The sequence below is a fragment of the Thamnophis sirtalis genome, unplaced genomic scaffold, assembly GCF_051295495.1.
Source record: "Thamnophis sirtalis isolate CommonGarterSnake01/CBP01778 unplaced genomic scaffold, rThaSir2_p1.2 scaffold_4, whole genome shotgun sequence".
NCBI lineage: Eukaryota > Metazoa > Chordata > Lepidosauria > Squamata > Natricidae > Thamnophis > Thamnophis sirtalis.
Genome location: NW_028261384.1, coordinates 55,161,634 through 55,185,861, shown reverse-complemented (window position 1 = coordinate 55,185,861; position 24,228 = coordinate 55,161,634). Strand labels below are relative to the sequence as shown.

Below are 24,228 nucleotides of genomic sequence, written 5' to 3'. Positions count from 1 at the left end.
CTGCTTCTGCAGCCTCCTCCATTTTAGTCCTTTCCCCAGTTACTCCATGGGATAGTCATGCATATTTTCATCAGAATAAAAAAGCTCTTATGAAACAATTTTCTCTTTCAGCTCAGGAGGCATCAGCCATTATTCAACAATGTCCTACCTGTAGCCTTCAAGCACATGCAGTTCCCCAAGGTGTCAACGCAAAGTTGTCAATTGTGGCAAATGGACGTGACTCAATATTTGCCATTTGCCCCTTGGAAATCTTTACATGTTTCCATTGACACCCAATCAGGCTTTATCATCATCATCATCATCATCATCATCATCATCATCATCATCATTATTATTATTATTATTATTATTATTATTGGATATACATCATATGACCAGTGAGGCATTTGGGTAGCATTCATTTAAATACAGATAATAATAGCAATAATAATACTTGCTACATTAATCATACTTATGTAATTATATTTGTATTAGAGTCAATTGTTTAGTTGTTCACTGTTTTTGTGTGCAATTCTAATAACAACCACAATATTATTTAAACATACATAGTGATACCATCTTTCAACATCTAATATTTACATCTAGCTCAGTGTTGGTGAACGTTTTCTGCACCGTATGCCAAAACAGGAGCACGCATGTGCATACATGTGCCCATGTGCCGGAAACTGGAAGAGGAGCCAGTTACTGGCACTGGCCACCTGGTCTTCCAGTTTCTAGCATGAATGCACACACAGGGGCCAGTTGGCTGGCACAAATGCACATTCCAGAAACCAGAAGAGTGTCACTGAAGCCCCCCTCCAGCCCGCCACTGAGAACAAGTCATCATATCCCCCTCCCATCCCTTCTGCCAAGGGAGTGCGCCCACTTCCTGCCAGTGTGCCTCTTACCCCAGCCCCAGACAGATGTTCCTCTGGTGTGGACTGAGCTCCTATACAGCCCTGCCACCCCAGGAGAGCAGCAATGGCAGTGGCAGGGCAAGGGACAGGAGCTACCAGCCAGCCGGGGGTGAGGGTGGTTCTCACACTGCTGCTTGTAGCTGGGATGCTGGAGGAGAACTGCTGCTGCCTCCTTGGTCACAGCCAGCCAGTTGTTCCTGGCTGGAAGTAGCACTGTGAGAACCTCCGCCACCTCCTCGCCTGCCACTTCTGTCAAGGGAGCATGACTGCTACGGCGCTGGACAGATGTTTCTTTGGAGTGGATTCAGCTCCTGTGCAGCCCTGCCACCCCAAGAGAGCAGCAGCAGCAACAACAGGGTGGATGGTAGGAGTGACCAGCCAGCCAGTGGCGAGGGGGCAGCGGTAGTTTCTCCAGCATCCCGGCTGCAAGCGGCAGCATGAGAACAGCCTTCACTCCTGGCCAGCCAATAGCTCTTGCCCATTGTCCTGCTGCTGCTGCTGCTGCTGCTCCTGCTGCTGCTGCTACTCTTCTGGGATACCCGAGCTGGCCAGGCTCTCCATGGATGCATGTCGGTACCATGGGCTGGAGGGCTGGGGCCATGCAAGAAGCTCGCTCGGGCAGGGAGGGAGGAAAGTCCTGGCCCACCTGTCATGGTTGACAGCTCTCTCCCCTAGGAAGCTACCACTGAGATCCCCTCTCTGCGTCTTTGGGCATACAAGCTGGTTTTCACGTGCGTATCCATACCAGAAACCAGGCCAGGTGGCTGGCACACATGCACATGCTGGAAATTGGAAGATCATCTTCCTGGCACGTGCATGCATCCCTGGCAGCTGCTCTTTCAGTTTCTGGTGCTCCCGCACATATGAAAACCAGCTGGCTGGTGTGCCAGAATCCGAAGAGCAATTGGTGCATGCCCGGAGAAATCGCTCTGCATGACACTTCCGGCACATGTACCATAGGTTCATCAACACAGATCTAGCTATTACTTTTAGTATATTATATAAAAATATGTATAATGATATTGCTCCTTGATCTTGTTTCTACCTCTATTTTAGCTCTCAATAAAGCCAATCTTATATTAAACAGCATTTCCTTTCTAACCATCATTTCTTGCCCGCTTTATATTTCAATTCTTATTCGTTTTTTGACTTGCCTCCCAAACACCTTCTTTGGATCTTTGTCTGTCTACACCTTTCCTATTTAACACAAATATTTCTTCCATCTCTACTATCTTTTGCTGCCATACATCTGGAGTATCTTCTCTTCAAAAATATCTTTCTTTTTATCCAATCCCATTTTTGATCTCTTAATATATATTTGATTCATAAGTCTTTATTGTCTTTTCCTTCTTCTCTTCTTGTTTTATTTGTTGATCTATCTGTTCTGTCTCTTCGTCTGGTCTTTCTATTATCTCCTCTATTTCCTGTGTTTTATGTTCTTCATTCATTGCTCCTTATTGAACATTTTCTGATTTCCCTACAATGTTATGCATTAACACTTTTATCTCCCTGTGGTTCTTTATCAACATATCATAAGTATTTCAGAGCATCAACACAATTTCTTTTTGAAATCCACTCATCTCCCCCTGAATCAACATGTTGTCTTATTTTGACAGTTACAAATATAGCTCATTAGTCTATTGTAGTCTGTCACCACCCAAAGCCTCAATTGTCTATGACTTCAGAAAGCCATCTTAGAAACCATTTGGTTAATCCTAGCATTGCTCTTCAGGGGAATAAAATAGTTATAGTTCTTTGTGTCCCAGAGTTAGTCAATTAGTTCCATTTAGGTAATCCAGGAAGATTTCCAAATGTCTCCTTAAGTCAACTCTGTAACTTCAGTCATAGATTTTAGGATTTAAAGTAGCTTTCTTTAGATGTCTTCCATAAATAATCTCACAGTTAATCCTTCAATAACCATGACATAGATAGATATAGAACAGTAGAGAGCACAGCAGTCCTCCAGATGTTATTTATTTTCACTCCCCCCCTTGTCAGTACTTTCCAAGGTTGTAGGAGTTTAGTATATATTCCATTCAACAGTAGATGGCTCCTTTAGCTTAAATTTCAATGTTGCACAAAATCTGATAAATATTTATTTCAGGGGTGGGTTTTTTTTGCAAATAGTCAATATTCAGAAATAATTCCAGCATATTAAAATGCCTTACCAAAATATTGCCAATAAAGTTTAAAAATCCAATTTTTCTATCTTTTAATGATTTTGCACTCTCCCTTTAATTCCATTTCTTTCAGGTCTATAATTTTTCTCTCTGTAATTATTCACAGCTGTGACAAGCATTTCAAAGAGTCTCTTTTCCAAGGTTTATTTTCTTTGGAGTTAGGTTCTAGGTAAAAAAAGAATCCTCTCACCTAGTTCCAATCACTGTACACCTGCACTGCTCTAGCATGTTCTTTGTTTCTTTGGCTGCCACAGCTTCACAGCAACCATAATGGCTGCCTCTCCTTTTTGTCATTGGATGGGAGGAAATCCCTGGGTCCATCTGGAGAGCTGCCACTTCTGCAACCTGCAGGGTAGCCCTCCTTTCTTTGTCAACCCTACAGGGTGATTTTAGCCTTTGGGGGACCCTCCAACAAGGACAATTCACAGGAGTTCATGGAGCCCCACTCCTTGTGTTCAATCATGCCATGATGTCCACCCGGAATTTCTAAGCTATCTGTTTTTGAAACTTCCATTAAAGATGAAGGGAGTTGAGACATCCATTAAAAATGTCTGAATATTAATGTGATATTTCTTAAAGTTTTGAATGAGGACTAGAGAAGCCCAAGTTGAAATCTACTCTCAACCATAGAAGCTTATGACTTTGGGCTTCGCAGCCCAACATTTCCTAACGTGTTGTTGTTGAGAGAAAAATTGAAATCTTAACCTGTCCTGGACATAGAAATCTGACAGACAGATATATTAATTGATAAAATATACAGAAAATTACATTTATTCATCTGCAATTTCTGTAAATTGCTAGCACTCAGATATTATAGAATATATCTGAGAATATATAATAACAGAGTTGAGACTTGGAGGACTTCTAGTCCAACTCCCTACATCACTTCAGACAAATGTTTATCCAACATCAAGTGTTGAAGGATTCACAACTTCTGGAAGCAAGTTGTTCACTATGTCTGTAACAGTGCTGGGTTTCTGCCAGTTCACACCGGCTCGGGAGAACTGGATGGTGAAATTTACCGATCCGGTGAGAGGAGATTCAACCGGTGGACCAGGAAGTAACTTCCGTAACGCCTGCCTTGGCCCTGTCGCTTGCTCGCTTGCTCGCTTGCTCACTCCCGTCTGTCCGGAAGTCGCTCCATTACTCACTCCCCCCACCGATCCGCACTATCCTAGCCCAATTCGGTGTCAAGTCCCATACCTGGGAGTGGAGGTGGTGGAGAAGCATGGAGAGGTCCAGCGGCACAATCCACCAGACAGCAGCAGCAAGCTCAGGAGTTTTCTCCTGGATTCTTCTCTGTCCTGCCTCCTCTGATCTCCCAAAGTTCTTTACACAGCATGTGATAGCTTTCTACTGGATTCCCCTCTGTCCTGCTTCCTCCAATCTCCCAAAGTTCTTTCCCCAGTGTGTGTTAGCTTTCTCCTGGATTCCCCTCTGTCCTGCCTCCTCCGATCTCCCAAAGTTCTTTCCCCAACATGTGATAGCTTTCTACTGGATTCCCCTCTGTCCTGCCTTCTCTGATCTCCCAAAGTTCTTTCTTCAGCATGTGATAGCTTTCTACTGGATTGCTCTCTGTCCTGCCTTCTCCAATCTCCCTAATTTCAGCCCTTAATCCTCCAGTTGTCTATTTTTGGGAGGTTTTCCCCTCTCTTCCACCCCCTCTTCATAGGAGTCCCCAAAAAATTTGCCACATGGCTTGGGTGGTGATAGTCATGTGGTTGAGTGTGCATGAGTGATGTCAAGTTGGCCATACCTGCCTGGTGACATGACTGCCAAGCCACGCCCACAAAATAGGCCACACCCACAGAATAGGTTCTAAAAAAATTGAAACCCACCACTGGTCTATAGGTATGATAAAAGGTATATAGGAAACATGTATAGTTTATCTTTCGGTATCAAAATTCTGAATCCTTGATGTTTTGAGCAACATATGACTAGAATTAGATAAAACTCTTTAATGTGCTTGTTCTCACCTCCTCTCTGTTGTAACCCGCACTCAGAAAATCTGAATATCTCTTCTTTATGTATTGTCCAAGCTCATACTGCTGCTGCATCCCAATCTATGGAAAAACAATATAGCCATGAGTTACTTAAAAAGGAAAATGCATTTTCCAGTTTGCATGATCTAAGTAATAGCCATACCATAAGCTTTTACAGGTAATTGTCAACTTATGACCACAACTGAGCCCCACATTTATTTTGCTAAGCGAGACAGTTAAGTAAGTTTTGCCCCATTTTACGACCATTCTTGCCACATTTGTTAAGTGAATCACTGCAGTTGTTGTTAAATGTGAAAAACAGTTATAAGTCACTTTTTAAATGCCCTTGTAACTTCAAGCAGTCATTAAATAAACTGTTGTAATTTATAAAGCTCCATACTCAGCCTTGTAATATTGATACAACAGTTTACCAAGATAGTAATATGCTGTCCTGACTCTTATTGCATCTCTGGATAATTCATTAAAGTTGTGACTACATTGGATTTTTTACCAGCTGATAAAAAGTCAATGGCATGTATTATTATTCTTTATTTGAAAGTACCTCAATGTGGAATCTGCCAATGACTAGTTAAACTAGTCTAGTCGCATAGTCATGCTTCCCCAAAAATGATGTATTCTGATTTTATTTTAGACTACAGTATTCCAAACAAAAGTCTTCTATTCTATGAAAAGTAGATTCTTTACATGTCCTCTTCAACACATAATAGCTGATTTGGAACTGGTTCTATTTTGATTATGTCCCATCAAATTGTTTTTAACTCCTAGCAGCCACAAAGATATACAGGTGAAACTCAAAAAATTAGAATATCGTGCAAAAGTTCATTTATTTCAGTAATGCAATTTAAAAGGTGAAACTAATATATGAGATAGACTCAAAGCAAAGCCATAATCATCACTATTATGACAAATCACGGCTTGAACTATCTTGCTTTGCATGTAATGAGCCTATCTCATATCATATATTAGTTTCACCTTTTAAGTTGCATTACTGAAATAAATGAACTTTTGCACGATATTCCAATTTTTCGAGTTTCACCTGTATTTTCTCTATTGTAATCTATTCTTAATCTGTTATTTCAAGTCTCCTAATGGGGTACTCATTCCAACTGTAACTGAGCCCATCCACCAAATATTCATTGCAGAATATTTTTTTCTATATGCATTTTTGGGAAACCGGGAAAGAAAATTTTAAAATCATCAATTGTTATATGCATTGATGGGGATAAGTGGGTTGATGTATGCAACGGGCTGCAGCAATGGTGGGAAAATAGAAAGGAATGGTAAATTGAATGATATCAAGAATAAAATTGTAGTGCCAAATTGTACCAATAGTCATTGTATCTTGCATTGGCATGCCCTTGTGGTGAAGAACATTCCATCTGATTCAGGAGTGGGTTTCAATTTTTGTTACTATTGGTTCTGCGGGTGTGGCTTATTTTGTGGGTGTGGCTTTGTGATCATGTGACTGGGTGGATGTGGCCAACTTGTGAAATGTGGTGAAACTTACTTAACAATGCTCTTGCTTAGCAACCAATTTTTTGGGCTCAATTGTGGTCATAAGTTCTCTCTCCTCCCTCCGTCCCTCCTTTCCTCTTTCTTTCTTTCTTTCTTTCTTTTTTCTTTTCCTCTGTCCTTCCTTCCTTCATCCATTCCTTCCTTGTCTTTCTCTCTCCCTTCCTCTTTCTTTCTTTCTTTCTTTCTTTTTCTTTCTCTCTTTCTCTTTCTCTCTCTTTCTCTTTCTCTTTCTTTCTTTGTCTCTTTCTCTCTGTTTCTCCCTTCCTTCTTTCTTTCTTTCTCTTTCTCTCCAAAGGGACACTATTGGTGGACCTAACTAGTTTTTATGCACCATAAAATATATGGCACCTTACAAAGTTGACCCACCAACTGAGCAACGGACACTTCACTGCTGTGAAAAAAATATTCCTTGTATTTACATAATATTCCACTTTTATAGTCTTTATAAACATATTTATTTCCATAAGAGAAGAAGGAAATCAGCTGGCAGAAGTGGGCTGCATTGTTAATAAGAGGGGACAGCCAGCTTTACCTTTCCTTTTCATCCAAAGCTGGTGAAATAGTGGTTATTCTGAATTGGTGACAGAAAAGGATGAAGTGAGGGGCCAATATTTTTGTCTCTTGTATCCATGCAATATAAAGGCATTATTATGGGTGCCTTATTTGTCTGGATAACAAGAACAGCTTGAGAGGAACAGAGACATTTTATCAACCCAGGTATTCTATCAGGTATAATACTGTTTGGACAGAGTTAGCTAGCTAGATAAATAGAGATAGATGATAGATAGATAGATAGATAGATAGATAGATAGATAGATAGATAGATAGATAGATAGATGATAGATGGATGGATGGATGGATGGATGGATGGATGGATGGATGGATGGGAGGGAGGGAGGGAGGGAGGGAGTTCCATCTTCTGAATCCATTTTCCAGCATGGGAAATATTCTTCGAAATTTTAAATACCTAAAGGCAAGGTATTCACCAAACTGGACTTGAGAGAGGTGTATTACCACATACAAATTAGCGAGGGAGATGAGTGGAAGACCGCTTTTAGTCAGCTTTCAATTCAAAGTCAGGCCATTTGGACTACAAGGAGCACCCACAATCTTCATGCAGTACATAAATGAGGTGCTACATGAGCATCTGTACTATGGAGTGTTCATTTATCTCAATGACATCTTGATCTTTTCTGAAACCCTGGAAAAACACATGAAGCTGGTATGGGAAGTCCTGGAAAAACGTCTAGCCGCCAAGCTATATGCAAAGTTTCAAAGTGTGAGTTCCACAAAACCTCACTAGATTATCTGGATTATCGCATCTTCAACAAGGGGATAGAAATGGATCCAGGAAAAGTGAAAGCTGTGTTAGACTGAAAACCTCCAAGTACTTGCAGACAACTAAAGGGATTTCTTGGATTTGCAATTTCTACAGGCAGTTCATTTCGGCTTTCGCAGAGATTGCCCTCCCATTGACTGAGCTATTAAAAATGGGACCTTCTCCGACAAAGCCAAAAGCAAACCAAACCCTAAAGTGGACAATAAACTGTCAAAAAGCCTTTGAGAAATTAAAACAGCTCTTTGCTCAATAGCCTATACTGCAACACCCTGACTCAGAATGACAATTCATAATCCAGATGGATGCCAGTGACGTAGCTGTAACTGCGGTGCTACTGCAAAAGAATAAAGAAGATGTGCACTTACTTCTCCAAAAAACTCACCACTACTGAAAGGAGGTGGGAAATTTTGGAGAAAGAGGTGTATGAGATCAGGTGCTCACTGCTCACTTGGAGACATTTCCTGGAAGGGGGATGTGCCGTTCGAGATCTGGACTGACCATAAAAACCTCAAAGCTCTCAAAGCCCATCAAAGACTGGGCACAATATTTCCAAAGGTTCCAATTCGAACTGAAACATATCCCGGCAGGGAAGAACGTGCTGGGAGATGCCTTGTCAAGAAAACCACAGTATGACAGTAAGAAGGAAGAAGTGGTTCACCCCCATCCTTTCTTCCTCTCTCCAAAAGGCGTCCCAGGTCACCACCCGAAGGCAGGGTAAACTGATAACAGCAATGAAATTGGTGTTCCCGTGGCTTAACATTAACAAGGACATCCTAATGATGAAGGATGGCTTAGCCTGGAAGGTGTCCAAACTGTATGTCCCTGCAGGGTTGAGGCTGGAAGTTCTACAGCGAAGCCATGATGTGAAAATAGGAGGCCACTTTGGATTCCTAAAAACACTCCACCTTGCCAGGAGCCAATTTTAGTGGCCAAAGATGAAATTGGAAGTGGAAAATTACATTAAAAACTATGCTACTTGCGCAATGATGAAACCACTGCCGGAGAAGTCCCCTTGACAACTACAACAAATGGCTGTAGGGTTATTACAATGCATCATCTGGATGGTTCTTAGAACTGTGGTTACACGTGTAAGTACAAACTTCAGCAATTCTTTGCTTGTCAGCAATTCTTTACTTGCAGAGTTTCCCAGGCATGAACAAGGACACGGGATGATACAATGTATAACCTGTAACATTTACTCATTTGAATGTATAACACTTGATTCTTTCAGTGTGTGAGAACATGCACATTCTCACGAACACCAATGATGTAATTACTAACCAATTACTGTGCCTTGGAGACTTGTTAACCAATATTGTAATAACATGTAAAGTAAGTGAGAACTAAGAATCTGAGAAACTATAAAACTCTTGTCTGATGCTCTATAAAGTTGCTGTTGATTCTGCTATCCATGGAATCCTTAGTAAACTGCTGTTGATTCTGCTGTTGATTCTGGATACTTAATAAACTTCTGTTGGTTCAGCTATCCATGGATTGGTTTATTTTCATTCATCTTCAGCCTCAGGAACCAATTTTGGCACCTGGAACAGGGACCCATATTTTGTCCAGCAAGGATAGACGCGTCGTTAGCCATAGGGCTTCTCAACCTTATCTCTCAAGGTTTCTGTAAGTATGTGATCCTTGCTTTCTCAGGAACAAAGGAAGCACGTAAATGAGTTGGGTTATCTTCTTAAAAAGTCTGAATTATCTGTTTCACAGAATGCTCTTTTTAGGCTGGTACGAGAACTTGCTTTAACTTGTTCTTTCTATCCTGAAAGGGGTTCTTTGAAGTTATCAGATTGAGAAAAAATTGGCAAGGCTGTTTCAACACATGGCTGGAGATGACTAAAGCAACACCCACTAGCTGACCAGATGATTGGAGCCTCCCAGACCAACTTACGAAGACGAACGCGAGTCAACCCTAGCTTTAGCTTAATAAATTGGAACTTTGAACAATACTTTGCCTTGGGTTCTGATTTAACTTTGGATGTTATTTGGAACCCTGACAATGTTAACATTATAGAAACATTAGTTGTTATAGCCATCATCTTATATCCAGAAAGGCTCCTGAGATCTCTCTCCTCCCCCCCCCCCACACTCTCTCTCACACACACCTGGCCTGGGCACATAGACGGAGCTCTCCTGTGCAGCTCTCCTGCATACAGCTTGCCTTAGCTCTCCACCATCCCAGAACTGCACCGCACTGGGGAGTTCTACGTGGACAGGCCCGGCAGCAGCATTGTGGCAGAGCTTGCTTTAGCTGTTGCCTATCCTGGAACTGCGCCACACCAGGGAGTTCTTTGTTGATGCACCTGGCAGTGGTGGTAGAGCTTGCCTTAGCTATCTGCCATCCCAGAACTGTGCCGCACTGGGGAACTCTGTGCCGATATGCCCACCAGCAGTGGCAGCAGAGCTTTCTTTAACACGAAACTGTGCCACACCGGGTAGTTCTATGCTGCTGTGCCTGGCAGTGGTGGCGACAACAAAACTTGCCTTAGCTCTCTGTCATCATGGAACTTGGCCATACAGGACCAGCAATACAGTGGGATGTTGTTTCTTTCTTTCAGCTGTGGGAAAAGGAAGAAAGTGCTCCAGGAAGGCAGGCAGTGCACATGTCACCTGCCCTCTTGGAGCACTTTCTTCCTTCTCCCACCACCAAAAGAAAGAATATCCCACTGTCCTTAGGTGTCACCATGGTTGATCCGGCTGGGGGAATGGACCCCTGAAGGCAGGGTATGTTCTGTTGGTGCTGCTGCTGCCACCAGACACATCCACACTGGAGGACTTCCCAGCACTGTGCAGTTCTGGGACAACGGGATATTCTTTTGGCAGCGAGAAAAGGAAGAAAGTGCTTCAGGAGAGCAGGCAACTGGCGAATGTCCCAGGGCTGCTGCACATATGCACTGCCTGACCTCCTGCCCCTGAAAGAAAGAGTATCCCACTATCCCAGAACTGCACCATGCAGGACCTGCAGGACAGCAGGATGTTATTTCTTTTGGCATCGGGAGAAGGAAGAAAGTGCTTTGGGAGGGCAAGCGGACATCCAGGAGCTGCTGCACATATGCCCACCCCATTTATGCAAAGGTTGAAACCTCCCCACCCACTGCAGGGCAATCCAAAGGGATTGGATGCTGCAGAAAAGGCTGCCTTCCATCTGGAACCGTAGAGCTTTGGACTCCCAAACAGCCCACTGGCTTCCCACCTGGCCAGCTGCCTGCTGTTCTCATCCGCCTGCCGGTGCTACTCCAGGAACTCAACCTGTGGAGTCTGGCACTTTGGGGGGAAGGAGACCCAGCCACAGCCCATTCCCTGCATGAGGGGATGCCTCCCACCTGCTTGTCAGCAGCTTCTGCCTCTTCTCCACTTCTTCGCCGGTAGTAAGCACTGCTGTGGCCAAGAAGCAGGTAGGTGGCTGGATGGAAAGCCAGTGGGCTGCTTTGGAGCCCAAAGTCCCATGGAACTGGCATGAGAGGCACGCGGGCCCGGGTGGAAGGCAGCCTCTTCGGCAGCATGCCCATCTCCTCTTTGGACCGCCCTGCAGCAGGGGGATTTGCCTTTGTAGAAATAGAGTGAATGCATGTACATCAGCCCTTGGATGTTCACTTGCCCTTCTGCAGCATTGCCTCCACCACCACCACCCGTCTCAATCCCAGCACAATGTCTGCATTTCCACCAAGAGCCCTCCACCTACCCACTGGCCAGGCTGGGCTGGATGCCAACCTCAGAAGAAAAGCGGGCATGGGGGACCACTGGTAAGGCCACATGGAAGGCAGGGAACCATGGCAAGGCCACAGGGAAGGGAATAGGCTGCTTGCTTCCTTCCCCACAGTCCTGCCATGCTTCCCTGTTTTTTACCCAGCTTTCTGCTTGCCTGCCTTCGCAAACTGGCTACAGGGATGCCGAGAAGGCCACGTAGAAGGCAGGCAAACATGGCAGGGCCACAGGGAAGCATGCAGGGGCAGCTAGCTAAGCTGCTACTTGCAGGCTTACCTGGCAGACAAATCAGGGGCGCAGCTCTTCAGGCAGGCAAACTGCAGAGCACAGACTGGGCGGGGCAAGCAAGCGGCAACTGGGGGACTGGTTTGGGGGCACGGCCAGGCCGCCATTACTACCGGTTCAGAAAGGTATGCCAGATTTTTACTAGCTGTTTGGGCGAACCGGACCTTGAAGCCTGTCGTACACATTTATTTATTTACTTATTTATTTATTTATTAAATTTATAGGCTGCCCAATCCCGAAGGATGGCAATAAAAATCAGAACACCAAATACAAGTTGGGTGGAAATGACATTGTAAACAACCCTCACTCTGTCAAGGACCTAGGAGTACTCATCTCTAACAATTTAAGCCCCAGAGTCCACTGTAGCACATTACCAAAAAGGCATTAAGAGTTGTTAACCTAATTTTGTGAAGCTTCTTCTCCAGTAACATTTTATTGCTAACTAGGGCATACAAAACCCACCTCTGATCTGATAGGTAGGAACCCACCTCTGATCTGATTTAAAGGACATTTTTTAATGCGTTGTGTAAAGTTGTGTAAAGTCTCACTCATGCCAGTCAGAGGTGGGTTGCTCCCAGTTCAGCTCCGCCCACTCACCCAGACACTTCTGTGCATGCACAGAAGCATTGCACACATGTGTGAGTGCACATGAGTGAACTGGTAGTAAAAAAATGGAAACCTACCACTGGCTCCAGTCAAGACTTTTTGCAAATTAGTCAATACCAATTGCTTCTAAATCACAAAGAAATTAAATGACTTTCAAGAGGCAATCCTGACCAGACTTTTGACCTGTGCAAAAAGCTTCCAATTTTCTTCATAACGGAGACCTTTGCATGCCTGGCATACATGCTGAATACATGCAATGAGAAGTAGCTCATGCAATGTACTTTACTTGCCAACATATTTTGGAAACTTAATGAAGTTACTAAATCTTTGCAGTGGAAAGAAACAATCATATTCACAGTGAGATACAAAATAACATCATTGAAAACCAGACTTAATTTTTGGATTGAATATGTGAGTGAGAAAATTTTTGAATGCTTTCATCTCCAGTTTTTGAGAAAAATACAAGCTGAAAATCAAAACTAATTGTCAACATCCAGCTTGAAAGTCTAGGGTCATTTCAGCTCTGAAAAACGTATTGTTTATTGAATACATAGCATAAGAATAAGGTAAAACTAACTCTGAATTTCTAAGACACCAGTTAAACAATTAAACAATGAATTTCCCAGCCTAATCCCCAGGCTTCCATGTAGAACATGTAAACAAATCATATTTGTTGTGGGAACCATCTCCTGCTTCATACTTGTTGATATGACCTTGAAAAGTTTCGTGTCTCGCAAGCTCCCATGGAACTGCAGAAGTTTCATTTCTCCAAATTAATCTATTCATAGTCAACATCCCCCTCCCTTACTCTAATGACAGGTTGAAATGAAGAGGCACATAGCTGTCCATGTTTCACTCCTGGACACTAATGTGCACAAAAACATTTATGAGCATTTAATGAACCTCATGAAATATCTATCGGAATACTTCCCAAACGTTAACTGAAATATTGAGTGGGGGGGAAAAATCCATTTGTCAACCAAAATAAACTTCACATCTTGCTTAATTCAGTGTTTTTAAAACAAAATTTGAATCTATGCCACTGAATGACTTTTGGATGGGACTGATAAATATATACCCATCAGTAGCAAAAAAGCTATCTGAACTCTGCTTCCCTCCTTTCCCATTCACCTATCAATGTGAATCAGGGGTTTCAGCTTATGCTTATACCAAAAATAAATTTAGGCATAAATTGCTTAAATTACATATTTAACTGTTAGACATTAAGCCCAATTTCCAGACTATTTTGGGTACAAAAATGAAACCATTTCATTTGTCACAATGGATGCAAATCCAATGTTTTTTTGCACAAAAATAAATGTTTGTGGCTATATCCAATTTTTTCTTGTACCAAAATAAAGGTTTGCAGTTATATTTAAAATGTTTTCTCTTTATTTCCAAACCTATTGCAAAACATTCAAGCAATAGAAGTAGGTGAAAGAAGGAAAAACATTGTGGTTAACAATGCTTACTGGAACTCAAGAATAGAGTTATAGAGAGGAATAGAGTTAGGATGATGCATAAGTGCATCATTGTGCCTACCGTCTGTGTCCTATTGTCCCCATTTATTTGTACCCATTTAATTCATTCTTATGTTTATTCTTATACCTATTATTTTGTAAATGATTGACAAATCAAATACATACATCAAATAAATAAATAATCAGAGGGCAAAAAATATTTCATTGGGGGAAAAGGGATTGTCTTCTAAGCAGGAGTTAAAATCAGCAGGTTCTGACAGGTTCTGGAGAATAGATAGTGGAAATTTTGAGTAGCTTGGAGAACTGGCAAATACCACCTCTGGCTGGCCCCAGAGTGGGGTGGGAATGGAGATTTTGCAATATCCTTTCCCTGGAGTGGGGTGAATGGAGATTTTGCAGTATCCTTCCTTGGCCACGCCCACCAAGCCACCCCCACAGAACCAGTAGTAAAAAAAATTGAATTTCACCAATGCTTCTAAGATGTTCCATGATCAAAAAAGTTTGTAAAATGCTGATCTAGCTATGTCTTAAAACATTCATATTTGGAAAGATGCTCAATTCCTCAGTAAGATGTTGAGTATCATCTGACCTGTGGGTCACATTATTTGACACTATATCATCAATCATTTTGTATTTACCCATGTAGTTTCTTGGTAAAAATACAGGAAATATTTAGCATTGCCTTCTCCTGCACAGTATGAATTAATCAAGATGCCTCTGACATCTTCCTGTATCATGCTGTCAAAATTGATGTTTGCTGGTTTTAGCTGGGCAGGTGGCACGACAAAAAGATAGATGGGCAGAGAATAGATAGATGGGTGGACAGACAGATGGACAGATATATTTTTATTGAATTCGGCTATATTATCCTGGCTTAATCTTAATTCTTCTCTCTTGGAGAAAAGGTTAGATTTCTCTGCTAGTCTCAGAATGTATTAATTTGGGGCTAATTCTTTATACCGTTTTATTCATCTGAGATCAAAATTTGAAAATATGAGTTTATGTTGTAAAAAAAAGTCTGAATTTTGTCCTAATTCTTTTTCACTTTAAACAAACTGTAACAGAACAATAAATACTGAGGAGGAATTCTAAGAGTTGGCATCAAATGTATCTTAAATGTACAGTGCTGGAGAAGGTTATGTAATCGTTACATGCTAATCAATAAAAGTTAATTATAAATCACATCCCTTTATTATATGTATTATTTATTGTCTTTACTATTATAGAAAACAACACACCTTAGTCAGTTGCCCAAATCCCTGTGGCCATTCACTTTCACTGTGTAAGCCATTGGGATAGTTTTCAATCGGACTTCTATCTCCATGTCGATAAATCTAGGAAGAAAAATTATAAGACTATATCACTTTATATTTTTTTTCATTCTAAGCCTTTTGATATATTTTTAATCCTTTCTCTCTCACACACACACACTTATACATGGTGCGGGGACAGAGAAAGAAAGAGAGAGCCCACCTTGGTTTAGATTAATATAATATAAATATTATATTATGTTATATTAACATATTATAAATAAGCACAAACATCAGCCAGTATTGAGCACCAACCAGCAAAGGAAAGCTCAAGACCATATTGGTTTGGAAACATGCAGAAGATCTACTTCATCCTGCAGTGCACAGACAATGGCTAGGATGATGTTGATGATCATGAGTATAAAAAAAGGATATGAAGAAACATTTAAACAAGCATGCATATGAAATTTATTATTTTGATTAAATATCACTCATAAATAACTTCAACACAATATATATATATATAAGAAAAAGGTAGACGAATGCATGAAAAAATATCAAAATAATTTTATAATCTTTCAATTTGAAATCTATAACCTATATATCTTTCCTTACTAGATACTTATAACTTATTTTAGATCCTAGGCTACATTATTACTGAAACAATTCTATTATTATGATTGGATATACAGTCAGCTGGATGTTTAAACTGGATTTGACATTTTTGTCTATCTTCCTGAGATACTTGGGATAATGTAAACTCTTCCAAGTAAAGTGCCTTTCGCAACCAAACCACTGGAGTACCACTTGAACCTCATTGGCCTTGACTAGCAAACTATTGGCCAATTGCAAAATGCAAATTCCTTCCTTCCTTCCTTCCTTCCTTCCTTCCTTCCTTCCTTCCTTCCTTCCTTCCTTCCTTCCTTCCTTCCTTTATACTATTACATTATTATTTTAAAACCATATAAATAGTGATTGTATACCAATAAAAATGACTTAATCTGGTGGTGATGTCATGACAAGCCAGAAGCTGGTAAACAGCTCTGCTCCCTAAATCTGGTTTTTCAGATCTGGAGGGTCTTATAGGGCGCATCGATCCTGGAGGGATTAATGCAATAGTGGGGAGACTCAATGGGCGGCAAGGTGGAAGGCAACTGCCGGCCACAACAAAGAGAAAACTCCATAAATCCAGAGTGGAAAATGTGCTGTCATTGGCATGATGGCGGACCTGTAGTTGTGACAGCCTGGCAAGCTGAGGAAGGAAGAATTTGAAATCAGAGACTGAGATATCAGTGGAATGGAGAAAACCCAATATTGTAAGTTAAAAAAGAAAGCGGCAGAAGGACTAAAAGTAATAGCAATAGCAGTAGACTTATATACCGCTTCATAGGGCTTTCAGCCCTCTCTAAGCGGTTTACAGAGAGTCAGCATATTGCCCCCAACAATCCGGGTCCTCATTTTACCCACCTCGGAAGGATGGAAGGCTGAGTCAACCCTGAGCCGGTGAGATTTGAACCGCTGAACTGCTGATCTAGCAGTAGCCTGCAGTGCTGCATTTAACCACTGCGCCACCTCGGCTCTTGGGTGGGTGAAATTGAAGGCGAAATTGAAGGTGGGAGAGTGAGTCTCGAAAGAGAGAAGCAAAATCGCTAGAGATGGCTGTGACTGGGTAGTGAGAGCATGAATAGTGAAAGTAAAGCGGATAACCTAGAACAGGGGTCTGCAATCTTAAACACTCAAAGAGCCATTTGGACCTATTTTCCACAGAAAAGAAAACATCGGGAGCCACAAAACCCTTTTGACATTAAAATGAAGATAACACTGCATGTATCAGATTTTTTTTACCTTTATGCTATGTATAAAAAAAATCAAATCAGAGAAAACAAATTTTTATTTTTGCATGCAACAAAAACGTTTTGAATTCTGAAATAAAAGATGCTGGGTTGAAGGTTATTTTCAAATAAAATACTCAACGTCTATTTGAGTCCTTGTATTTATGAAATAAAAAGCCGAACTTAAATTATCCACCTGCTGCAAATCAAAAATGCTGTCTGCTTCTGTGTGCTGACATCCAGGTGTTGCACATTGGCAGTTGTGACACATAGTTTGAGTGACAGGGAGCCGCAGCAGAGGGATGAAAGAGCCTCATGCAGCTCCAGAGCCACAGTTTGCTGACCCCTGATCAAGAAGATGAGTGGAGAAATGGAGAAAGGGGGAGCAGATGGAGAAATAGCTGCAAGAAAAGTGGTAATTGAAGACAGGTTCCCGTGACAAGATTGGAGGACTTAAAACCTTTGACTTTGGAGTTACGTTTACACTGCCTAATTGCTTAAAACTAAGGCGAGAAGAACCATCCCAAGAAAAGACATTGTCATAAGAAGACGATCGGAGATGCAGAGACACAGAGAAAAGGGGAGCAGACAGAAGAAATTCCTAGCAAGAGAAATGGCAGGCTGACAAAAGGAAAGTAAACGAAGAGAGGAGAAATAGCAGTTGAAGGCAGATGCACATTGTGGGAATATAGCTTGGGGGTTTAAACCTTTTGTTGTGGAGTGAAAGTGGATTGCCAAATGATTAAAGTTGAAGGAAAAAGAACCAGTGAAAGGGGAGTAGGCGGAGTGAGGAGAAAGTAGCAACTGAAGATAGACATCCATTGCAGGACTTAAAACTGGAAGAATAAAAAGCTCTCTTCCTCGATCGGTGTTAAAAGTGGATTGCCTAACTGTTAAGCTTACTGAAGGTCAGAGGGAGGCACTGGCTCTTTTTTTCCTTTTCATTTCTTTTGGAATATTAGAAAACAAAGTTGAAGTTTGCTACTCGGTATTGGAACAGTCATTATATATAATTATATACAATTAACTTAACATTTATGCTCAATATATTAAGAACAATAAGTTGCCTTTAACTATATGTGTAACTTAAATTAATTAATTATTAGGAATACACTGTGTGTATGAGTAGGTACTTAGTCTATTTAGTTATTATTTATTATTAAATTATTTATCAATACCTATTTAGATTTGTTATAGCAATTTGTATGAATTAAATAGCCCTAGAAATATATTTAAGGAAAGTGTATAAATTGATTAGAAGCTGATTTAGGGTAACTTGGAGGAGACAGATTGATTGATTGATTGATTGATTGATTGATTGACTAACTATAAATAATGACTACAAAGAAAAATGGCTTTCCCATTAGAGGAGGAAAGTAGAGAAATGCTAAATAAAGAAATAGCCCAAATAGAATGGAAAAAAGCAATATTGAAACAGAAAAGTGATAAAACACCAGGACTAGACGATCTCCCAGGGGAATTTTACAAAATGATGTATGAAATATTTGAACCCTTAATGTTAGAACTATATAATGAGACTTTACAACAAGAAAAAATATTAAAATCTTGGGCTGAAGCTTATATTACATTAATCCCCAAAGACACTGATAACAAAAAAATCCAAAATTATAGACCAATCTCGTTGCTAGATGCCGACTACAAAATATTTATGATGATTATAGCAAAATGATTGAAAAATACATTAAACAAAATAATCCACACTGAAAATGGATTCCTACCATATAGACAAATCAGAAATAACACTAGAATAGTACTATGCATTAGAATATTATGAAACACATACAGAGAAACAAACAGCGCTAATATTTCTAGATGCGGAAAAAGCCTTTGATAATTTGAATTGGGACTTCTTTATTAAACAAATACAAAATATGAATTTTGGATTAAATTTTGAGAAAATGATATCGGCAATCTATTCAAAGTAAACAGTTAGCGTGATAGTAAATGGAGACCACAAAGATGGTTTCAACATAACCAAAGGAGTAAGATAGGGATGACCACTGTCACCTCTAATTTTTATCCTCTCAATAGAAATACTACTAGAGCAAATAAGATCCCCCCCAAAAGAAATAAAGGGAATTAAAATAAAGAATGAGGAATACAAGGTTCAGGCGTTCGCAGATGATTTGGTATTTTTCATAATAATTCCAATCGATTCAGGAAAGGTACTGTTGGAAGTGCACATGCGTGAGAACGGGAATGGCTGCTGAGCCTCATCGCTCCGATTGCTACAAAACAGTGAGAGACCAGTTTTGGCGGCCAGGACCCCTGATATGGTAATTGAGGGGTTCCTGTGGGCCGCCAATGTTCGGGCTGTCCAGGGAGATGGTTGTTTGAGGATGGGACTGCCTCTGAGCGGCTCCGAAACGGCGTTACCTCCTCCGGCGTGGTTTCCCTCGTCGGCCCTTTGGAACAGCTGGGAAGCGGCGGCGGTGGCTCTGTGCGAGAGGCGGCGGCTTCGGCCCCGCTGCTTTGAGAGGTGCCAAACTTTTTCGCTGATTAGGCAGCACCGAGGGGTTGGTTTGCACCCCGAAGAGGGGGTGGGGAGCCCAGGAGAGATACTTAGACTGGACTGGAAGACAGAGGAACTGGTTTCCTGTCCCCACCGCAGCTTTGCTGACTCCCCCCCCCCCTGCATCCTGGCGCGGCGTTTTTCTTCCACCTCGCCGCTGTTCCTGCGGGGCTTCACACTGCCTGACTATTTGCCTGCCTGGACTGGGACTGGAACTTTAGAAACTCAATGACAGGCCCTCTTTGGCAGCCAGTACCATCAATTGCTCCCACTGCCTCAGGAGTGCTGTGCTGACCAGTATTATTGCTTTTTACTGAGTCACCTTACATCAGGCACCATTACTCCGGAGAGGCAGCGTCCTAGGAGCTCAGACTCCCCCCAGTGGCCACTACTGGTACCTTTTTTACTTCTTAGTCGTTGCTTTGCCATCTTTACCATCTTCTTAATTGGCACTTATCCACCCCGCCTACAACTGCAGCCCTCAGAGTTTTACACCTACGAACAAACTATACCGGCTCAATTAGCATTACCTCTTGCTGCCCTAGTGACATCACTCCGGCCATCCAGACCCTACGTTCTGCTACACATTTGGCAACCCGGATCCAACATCCTTGGTGGTCCTTTTAACCATCTGGACTTTTTGGGACTTTGTGACCTTATCAGAGGGGGGGAAACGCCATCCTCCCCCCCTGTATACCCTCAATGGATTGGAGCTGGGCTCTTAACTATTTTAACAACTAACTGCCATAGGAAGGGAGAGGAGCGGAGTACCTCTCCCCCTCCCCCTCCTCACTTTGTCCCATCCTAGATTGCGCAACTTAGTCTCCGCATTTTATGAGTGAGGTGTGAATGATGTGACTGTTGGTGTATGTACCCACTTTTAACCCCTATCATTGTTGTATTTCTCTCTGTGTTTTTTAAATTGTTAGTGGGGACTGAATGGTGTTGTGATTGTGTATGTTTGAATAGGCTGGGGCCTCACCCAGGCACCCTCTATACTGAGTGCTCTGCAGAAGTATTAGAGGGGCCTGGGTCAATCCCAGCCGCAGAATGCTTGTTTCGAAGGGCCTGCCGGAGCACGCGGGGGTTATGGGGGTGGATAGGGGGGCCACGGACATGGGAGTGGGCCGGAGCATTACGGTCTTAACAGGGAGGGGCAGATATGGCGGGGACTTTAGGGCAGGCCATTACCGGGGAAGGAGGGCTCGCTACGTCACAGAGATCCCTCCTTCCGGCCCTATGAGTCCCACTCCAAGGCCAGGTGGTGTGAGTAATCAGGACCCTGGCCTCAGGCTGCTGTCGCTAAATGCCAGGTCTGTAGTTCATAAAGCTCCTCTCGTTCGGGACTTAATTTTAGACGAGAGGGCAGACCTGGCATGTATTACTGAGACCTGGCTGGGCCCGGAGGGAGGAGTCCCCTCGTAGAGATGTGCCCAGAGGGTTTTCAGGTGCTCCATCAGCCGAGAGCTCAGAAAAGGGGTGGGGGTATGGCCATTGTTATCCGAGAGTCTCTAGCACCTTGTAGGATCCCTGCTCCGGAGCTTGTTGGGTGTGAGTCCCTGCTGGTGAAGTTGGACCTCAAGGGTCAAGTGGGTTTGCTGCTAATGTACCTGCCTCCTAACTGCATTGCAGCAACCCTCCCCTCGCTCCTCGAGTCGATAGCCGAGCTGGCAGTTGAGTTCCCCAGATTATGGTTCTGGGGGATTTCAATTTGCCTTCGCTCGGTGAACACTCTGATGGAGCTCAGGAGTTCATGGCTTCCATGACAACCATGGGCTTGACCCAAGTAATCCAAGGACCAACCCACTCAGCGGGCCACACACTTGACCTCGTATTTCTCTTGGAGCAGTGGAATTGTGATCTTGGTCTGAGGGGTAGCAAGATCTTGCCCCTGTCATGGTCAGACCACTACCTATTGAGGCTTGACTTTCGGAGACCAAACCCCCACTGTAGGGAGGAGGAGCCGACCAGGTGGTTCCGCCCCAGGCGACTTATGGACCCTTTGGGGTTCCAGACAGAGCTTGGGGTTATTCCTGATACTCTCGCCCGCAGTCCGGCGGAGACTCTGGTTGCTGCCTGGAACTTGGCAACGACGAAGTCTCTTAACCGGATTGCACCTCTACGGCCGCTCCGAGGCAGTGGATCCCAGAGAGCCCCTTGGTTTACTGAGGAACTCCGGGAGATGAAGCGCCAAAGGAGACGCCTAGAGCACTTATGGAGGTCCAGTAAATCCGAACCGAACCGAGCACTTTTAACAACCAGCACCAGAGAGTACATTCGAGCAATTAGGACGTCTAAGAGAAAACATATTGCCTCTCTGATTGCGTCCGCTGAGTCGCGCCCAGCCGCCCTGTTTAGGATAACCCGTTCCCTCCTAAATAGGAGGGATATGGGCGATTCGCTGCAGGGCAGGGCTGAGGATTACGTCCAATTCCTCGCGGACAAGGTTGCTCGGTTCTGGGCAGACCTGGACTCCAATTCTGCAGAACCAGCTGAGGCACTAGGGGATAATCTGGTAAGCCATCGCTGGATTGATTTTCAAGCTGTTACCCCTGAGGATGTGGACAAGGCGATGAGAGCTGTAGGTGCCTCCAAATGTGTGCTGGACCCGTGCCCCTCCTGGCTGGTTGTAAACAGCAGAGAGGTGACACGAGGCTGGATCCAGGCGGTTGTTACCGCCTCCCTATGGGAGGGGATCTTTCCCCCCGCTTTAAAGGCGGTGGTGGTGAGACCCCTCCTGAAGAAACCATCCTTGGATCCAGCCGTCTTAAACAACTATCGTCCGGTCTCCAACCTCCCCTTTGTGGGGAAGGTTGTTGAGAAGGTGGTGGCCTTTCAGCTCCAGCGGTCCTTGGAGGAAGCCGACTATCTCGATCCATTCCAGTCAGGCTTCAGACCTGGCTGCAGCACAGAAACCGCTTTGGTCGCGTTGACCGATGATCTCTGGAGAGCCAGGGATGGAGGCCGTGCCTCCATCCTAGTGCTCCTTGACCTCTCAGCGGCTTTCGATACCATCAACCATGGTATACTTCTGCGACGACTGCGGGAGGTGGGGGTGGGAGGCGCTGTCCTACAGTGGTTCTCCTCTTACCTCTCGGGTAGGTTGCAGTCGGTGTTAGTCGGGGGGCAGAGATCGACCCCTAGGCCCCTAACATATGGGGTGCCGCAGGGTTCGGTCCTGTGCCCCCTTCTTTTCAACATCTACATGAAACCACTGGGCGAGATCATTCGACGGCACGGGATAAAATACCACCAGTATGCAGACGATACACAGTTGTATCTCTCCGCCCCGTGCCAACTCAATGAAGCGATGGATGTGATGAGCCAGGGTCTTGAGGCTGTTAAAGACTGGATGGGGGTTAACAAGCTTGTGCTCAATCCAGAAAAGACCGAGTGGCTGCTGTGTTTCCCTCCCACAAATTGGCCTAGTGTTCCATCTCTCAGGCTGGGGGGTCAAATTGTACACCCCTCAGATGGGGTTCGCAACTTGGGAGTCCTCCTGGACCCACAGCTGACTTTCGAACATCATCTGTCAGCTGTGACCAGGGGGGCATTTGCCCAGGTTCGCCTGGTACACCAGTTGTGTCCCTACCTGAACCGGGAGGCCCTCACAACAGTCACTCGTGCCCTTGTGACCTCTAGGCTGGAGTACTGCAATGTGCTCTACATGGGGCTGCCCTTGAAGAGTATTCAGCGACTTCAGCTGGTTCAGAATGCGGCCGCGCGAGCGATCGTGGGTGCACCTTGTTTCACCCACGTAACACCTATCCTCCGCGAGCTGCACTGGCTGCCTGTTGATCTCCGAGTGCGATTCAAGGTGCTACTTATCACCTACAAAGCGCTTCATGGTATTGGACCTGGGTACTTGGAGACCGCCTGCTGCCAATTACCTCCACTAGACCGATATGATCGCATAGATTAGGCCTCCTCCGAATTCCATCATCCAGCCAGTGTAGACTGGCAACTACCCGGAGGAGGGCCTTCTCGGTGGCTGCTCCGACCCTCTGGAACGAACTCCCCATGGAGATTCGGACCCTCACCACCCTCCAGTCCTTCTGCGCCACCCTAAAGATCTGGCTGTCCCGGCTGGCCTGGGGTTAAGACCCTAACCCCATTCGAATTGTGTGACTGTTGTGTTTTTTAAATGATGTAGTGTTTTTGTTGTAAAATGTTTGTCCTTCCCCCCACTTTTTGAACTGTGAACCGCCCTGAGTCCCCCCAGGGAAAAGGGCGGCATACAAATAAAGGGAAAATGAAAATGAAAATGAAATGAAGTAATAGAAGAATTTGATAAGGTAGCTTATCAAGAATTTGATAAGGTAAAATATACAAGGACAAGAAAAAAAATTAGTTAAAAATCTTATGGCAAATCAGAAAAATGAATTGGAAGAGGAAATTGGACTGCAAATTGTAAAAACAATTAAATATTGGTTGACAGCAAGGTGTTCAATGATAAAGGAGGACAATTATAAAAAATTAGTGGAAAAAACAAAACAAGATTTAGAACATTGGAGGAAACTTAAATTAACAATGGTGGGGGAAATCGCTGCAGTTAAGATAAATATACTCCCAAAATGGCTATACCTATTCCAAA

At 43.3% G+C, this 24,228-nt stretch overlaps 1 protein-coding gene across 1 annotated transcript in view; it reads right to left on the bottom strand.

The window, feature by feature from the left end:
• LOC106552073 (prostatic acid phosphatase-like) overlaps positions 1-20,063 on the bottom strand; it is a 70,099-nt gene extending 50,036 nt beyond the window's left edge. The window contains exons 1-3 of the mRNA XM_087714388.1: positions 19,962-20,063; positions 15,258-15,353; positions 5,053-5,139 (exon numbers count right to left, since the gene is read on the bottom strand). Coding sequence (XP_087570514.1) covers positions 5,053-5,139; positions 15,258-15,353; positions 19,962-20,063 — 285 coding nt within the window. The remainder of the gene's footprint in view (positions 1-5,052; positions 5,140-15,257; positions 15,354-19,961) is intronic.
• Between the last annotated feature and the right edge of the window lie 4,165 nt (positions 20,064-24,228).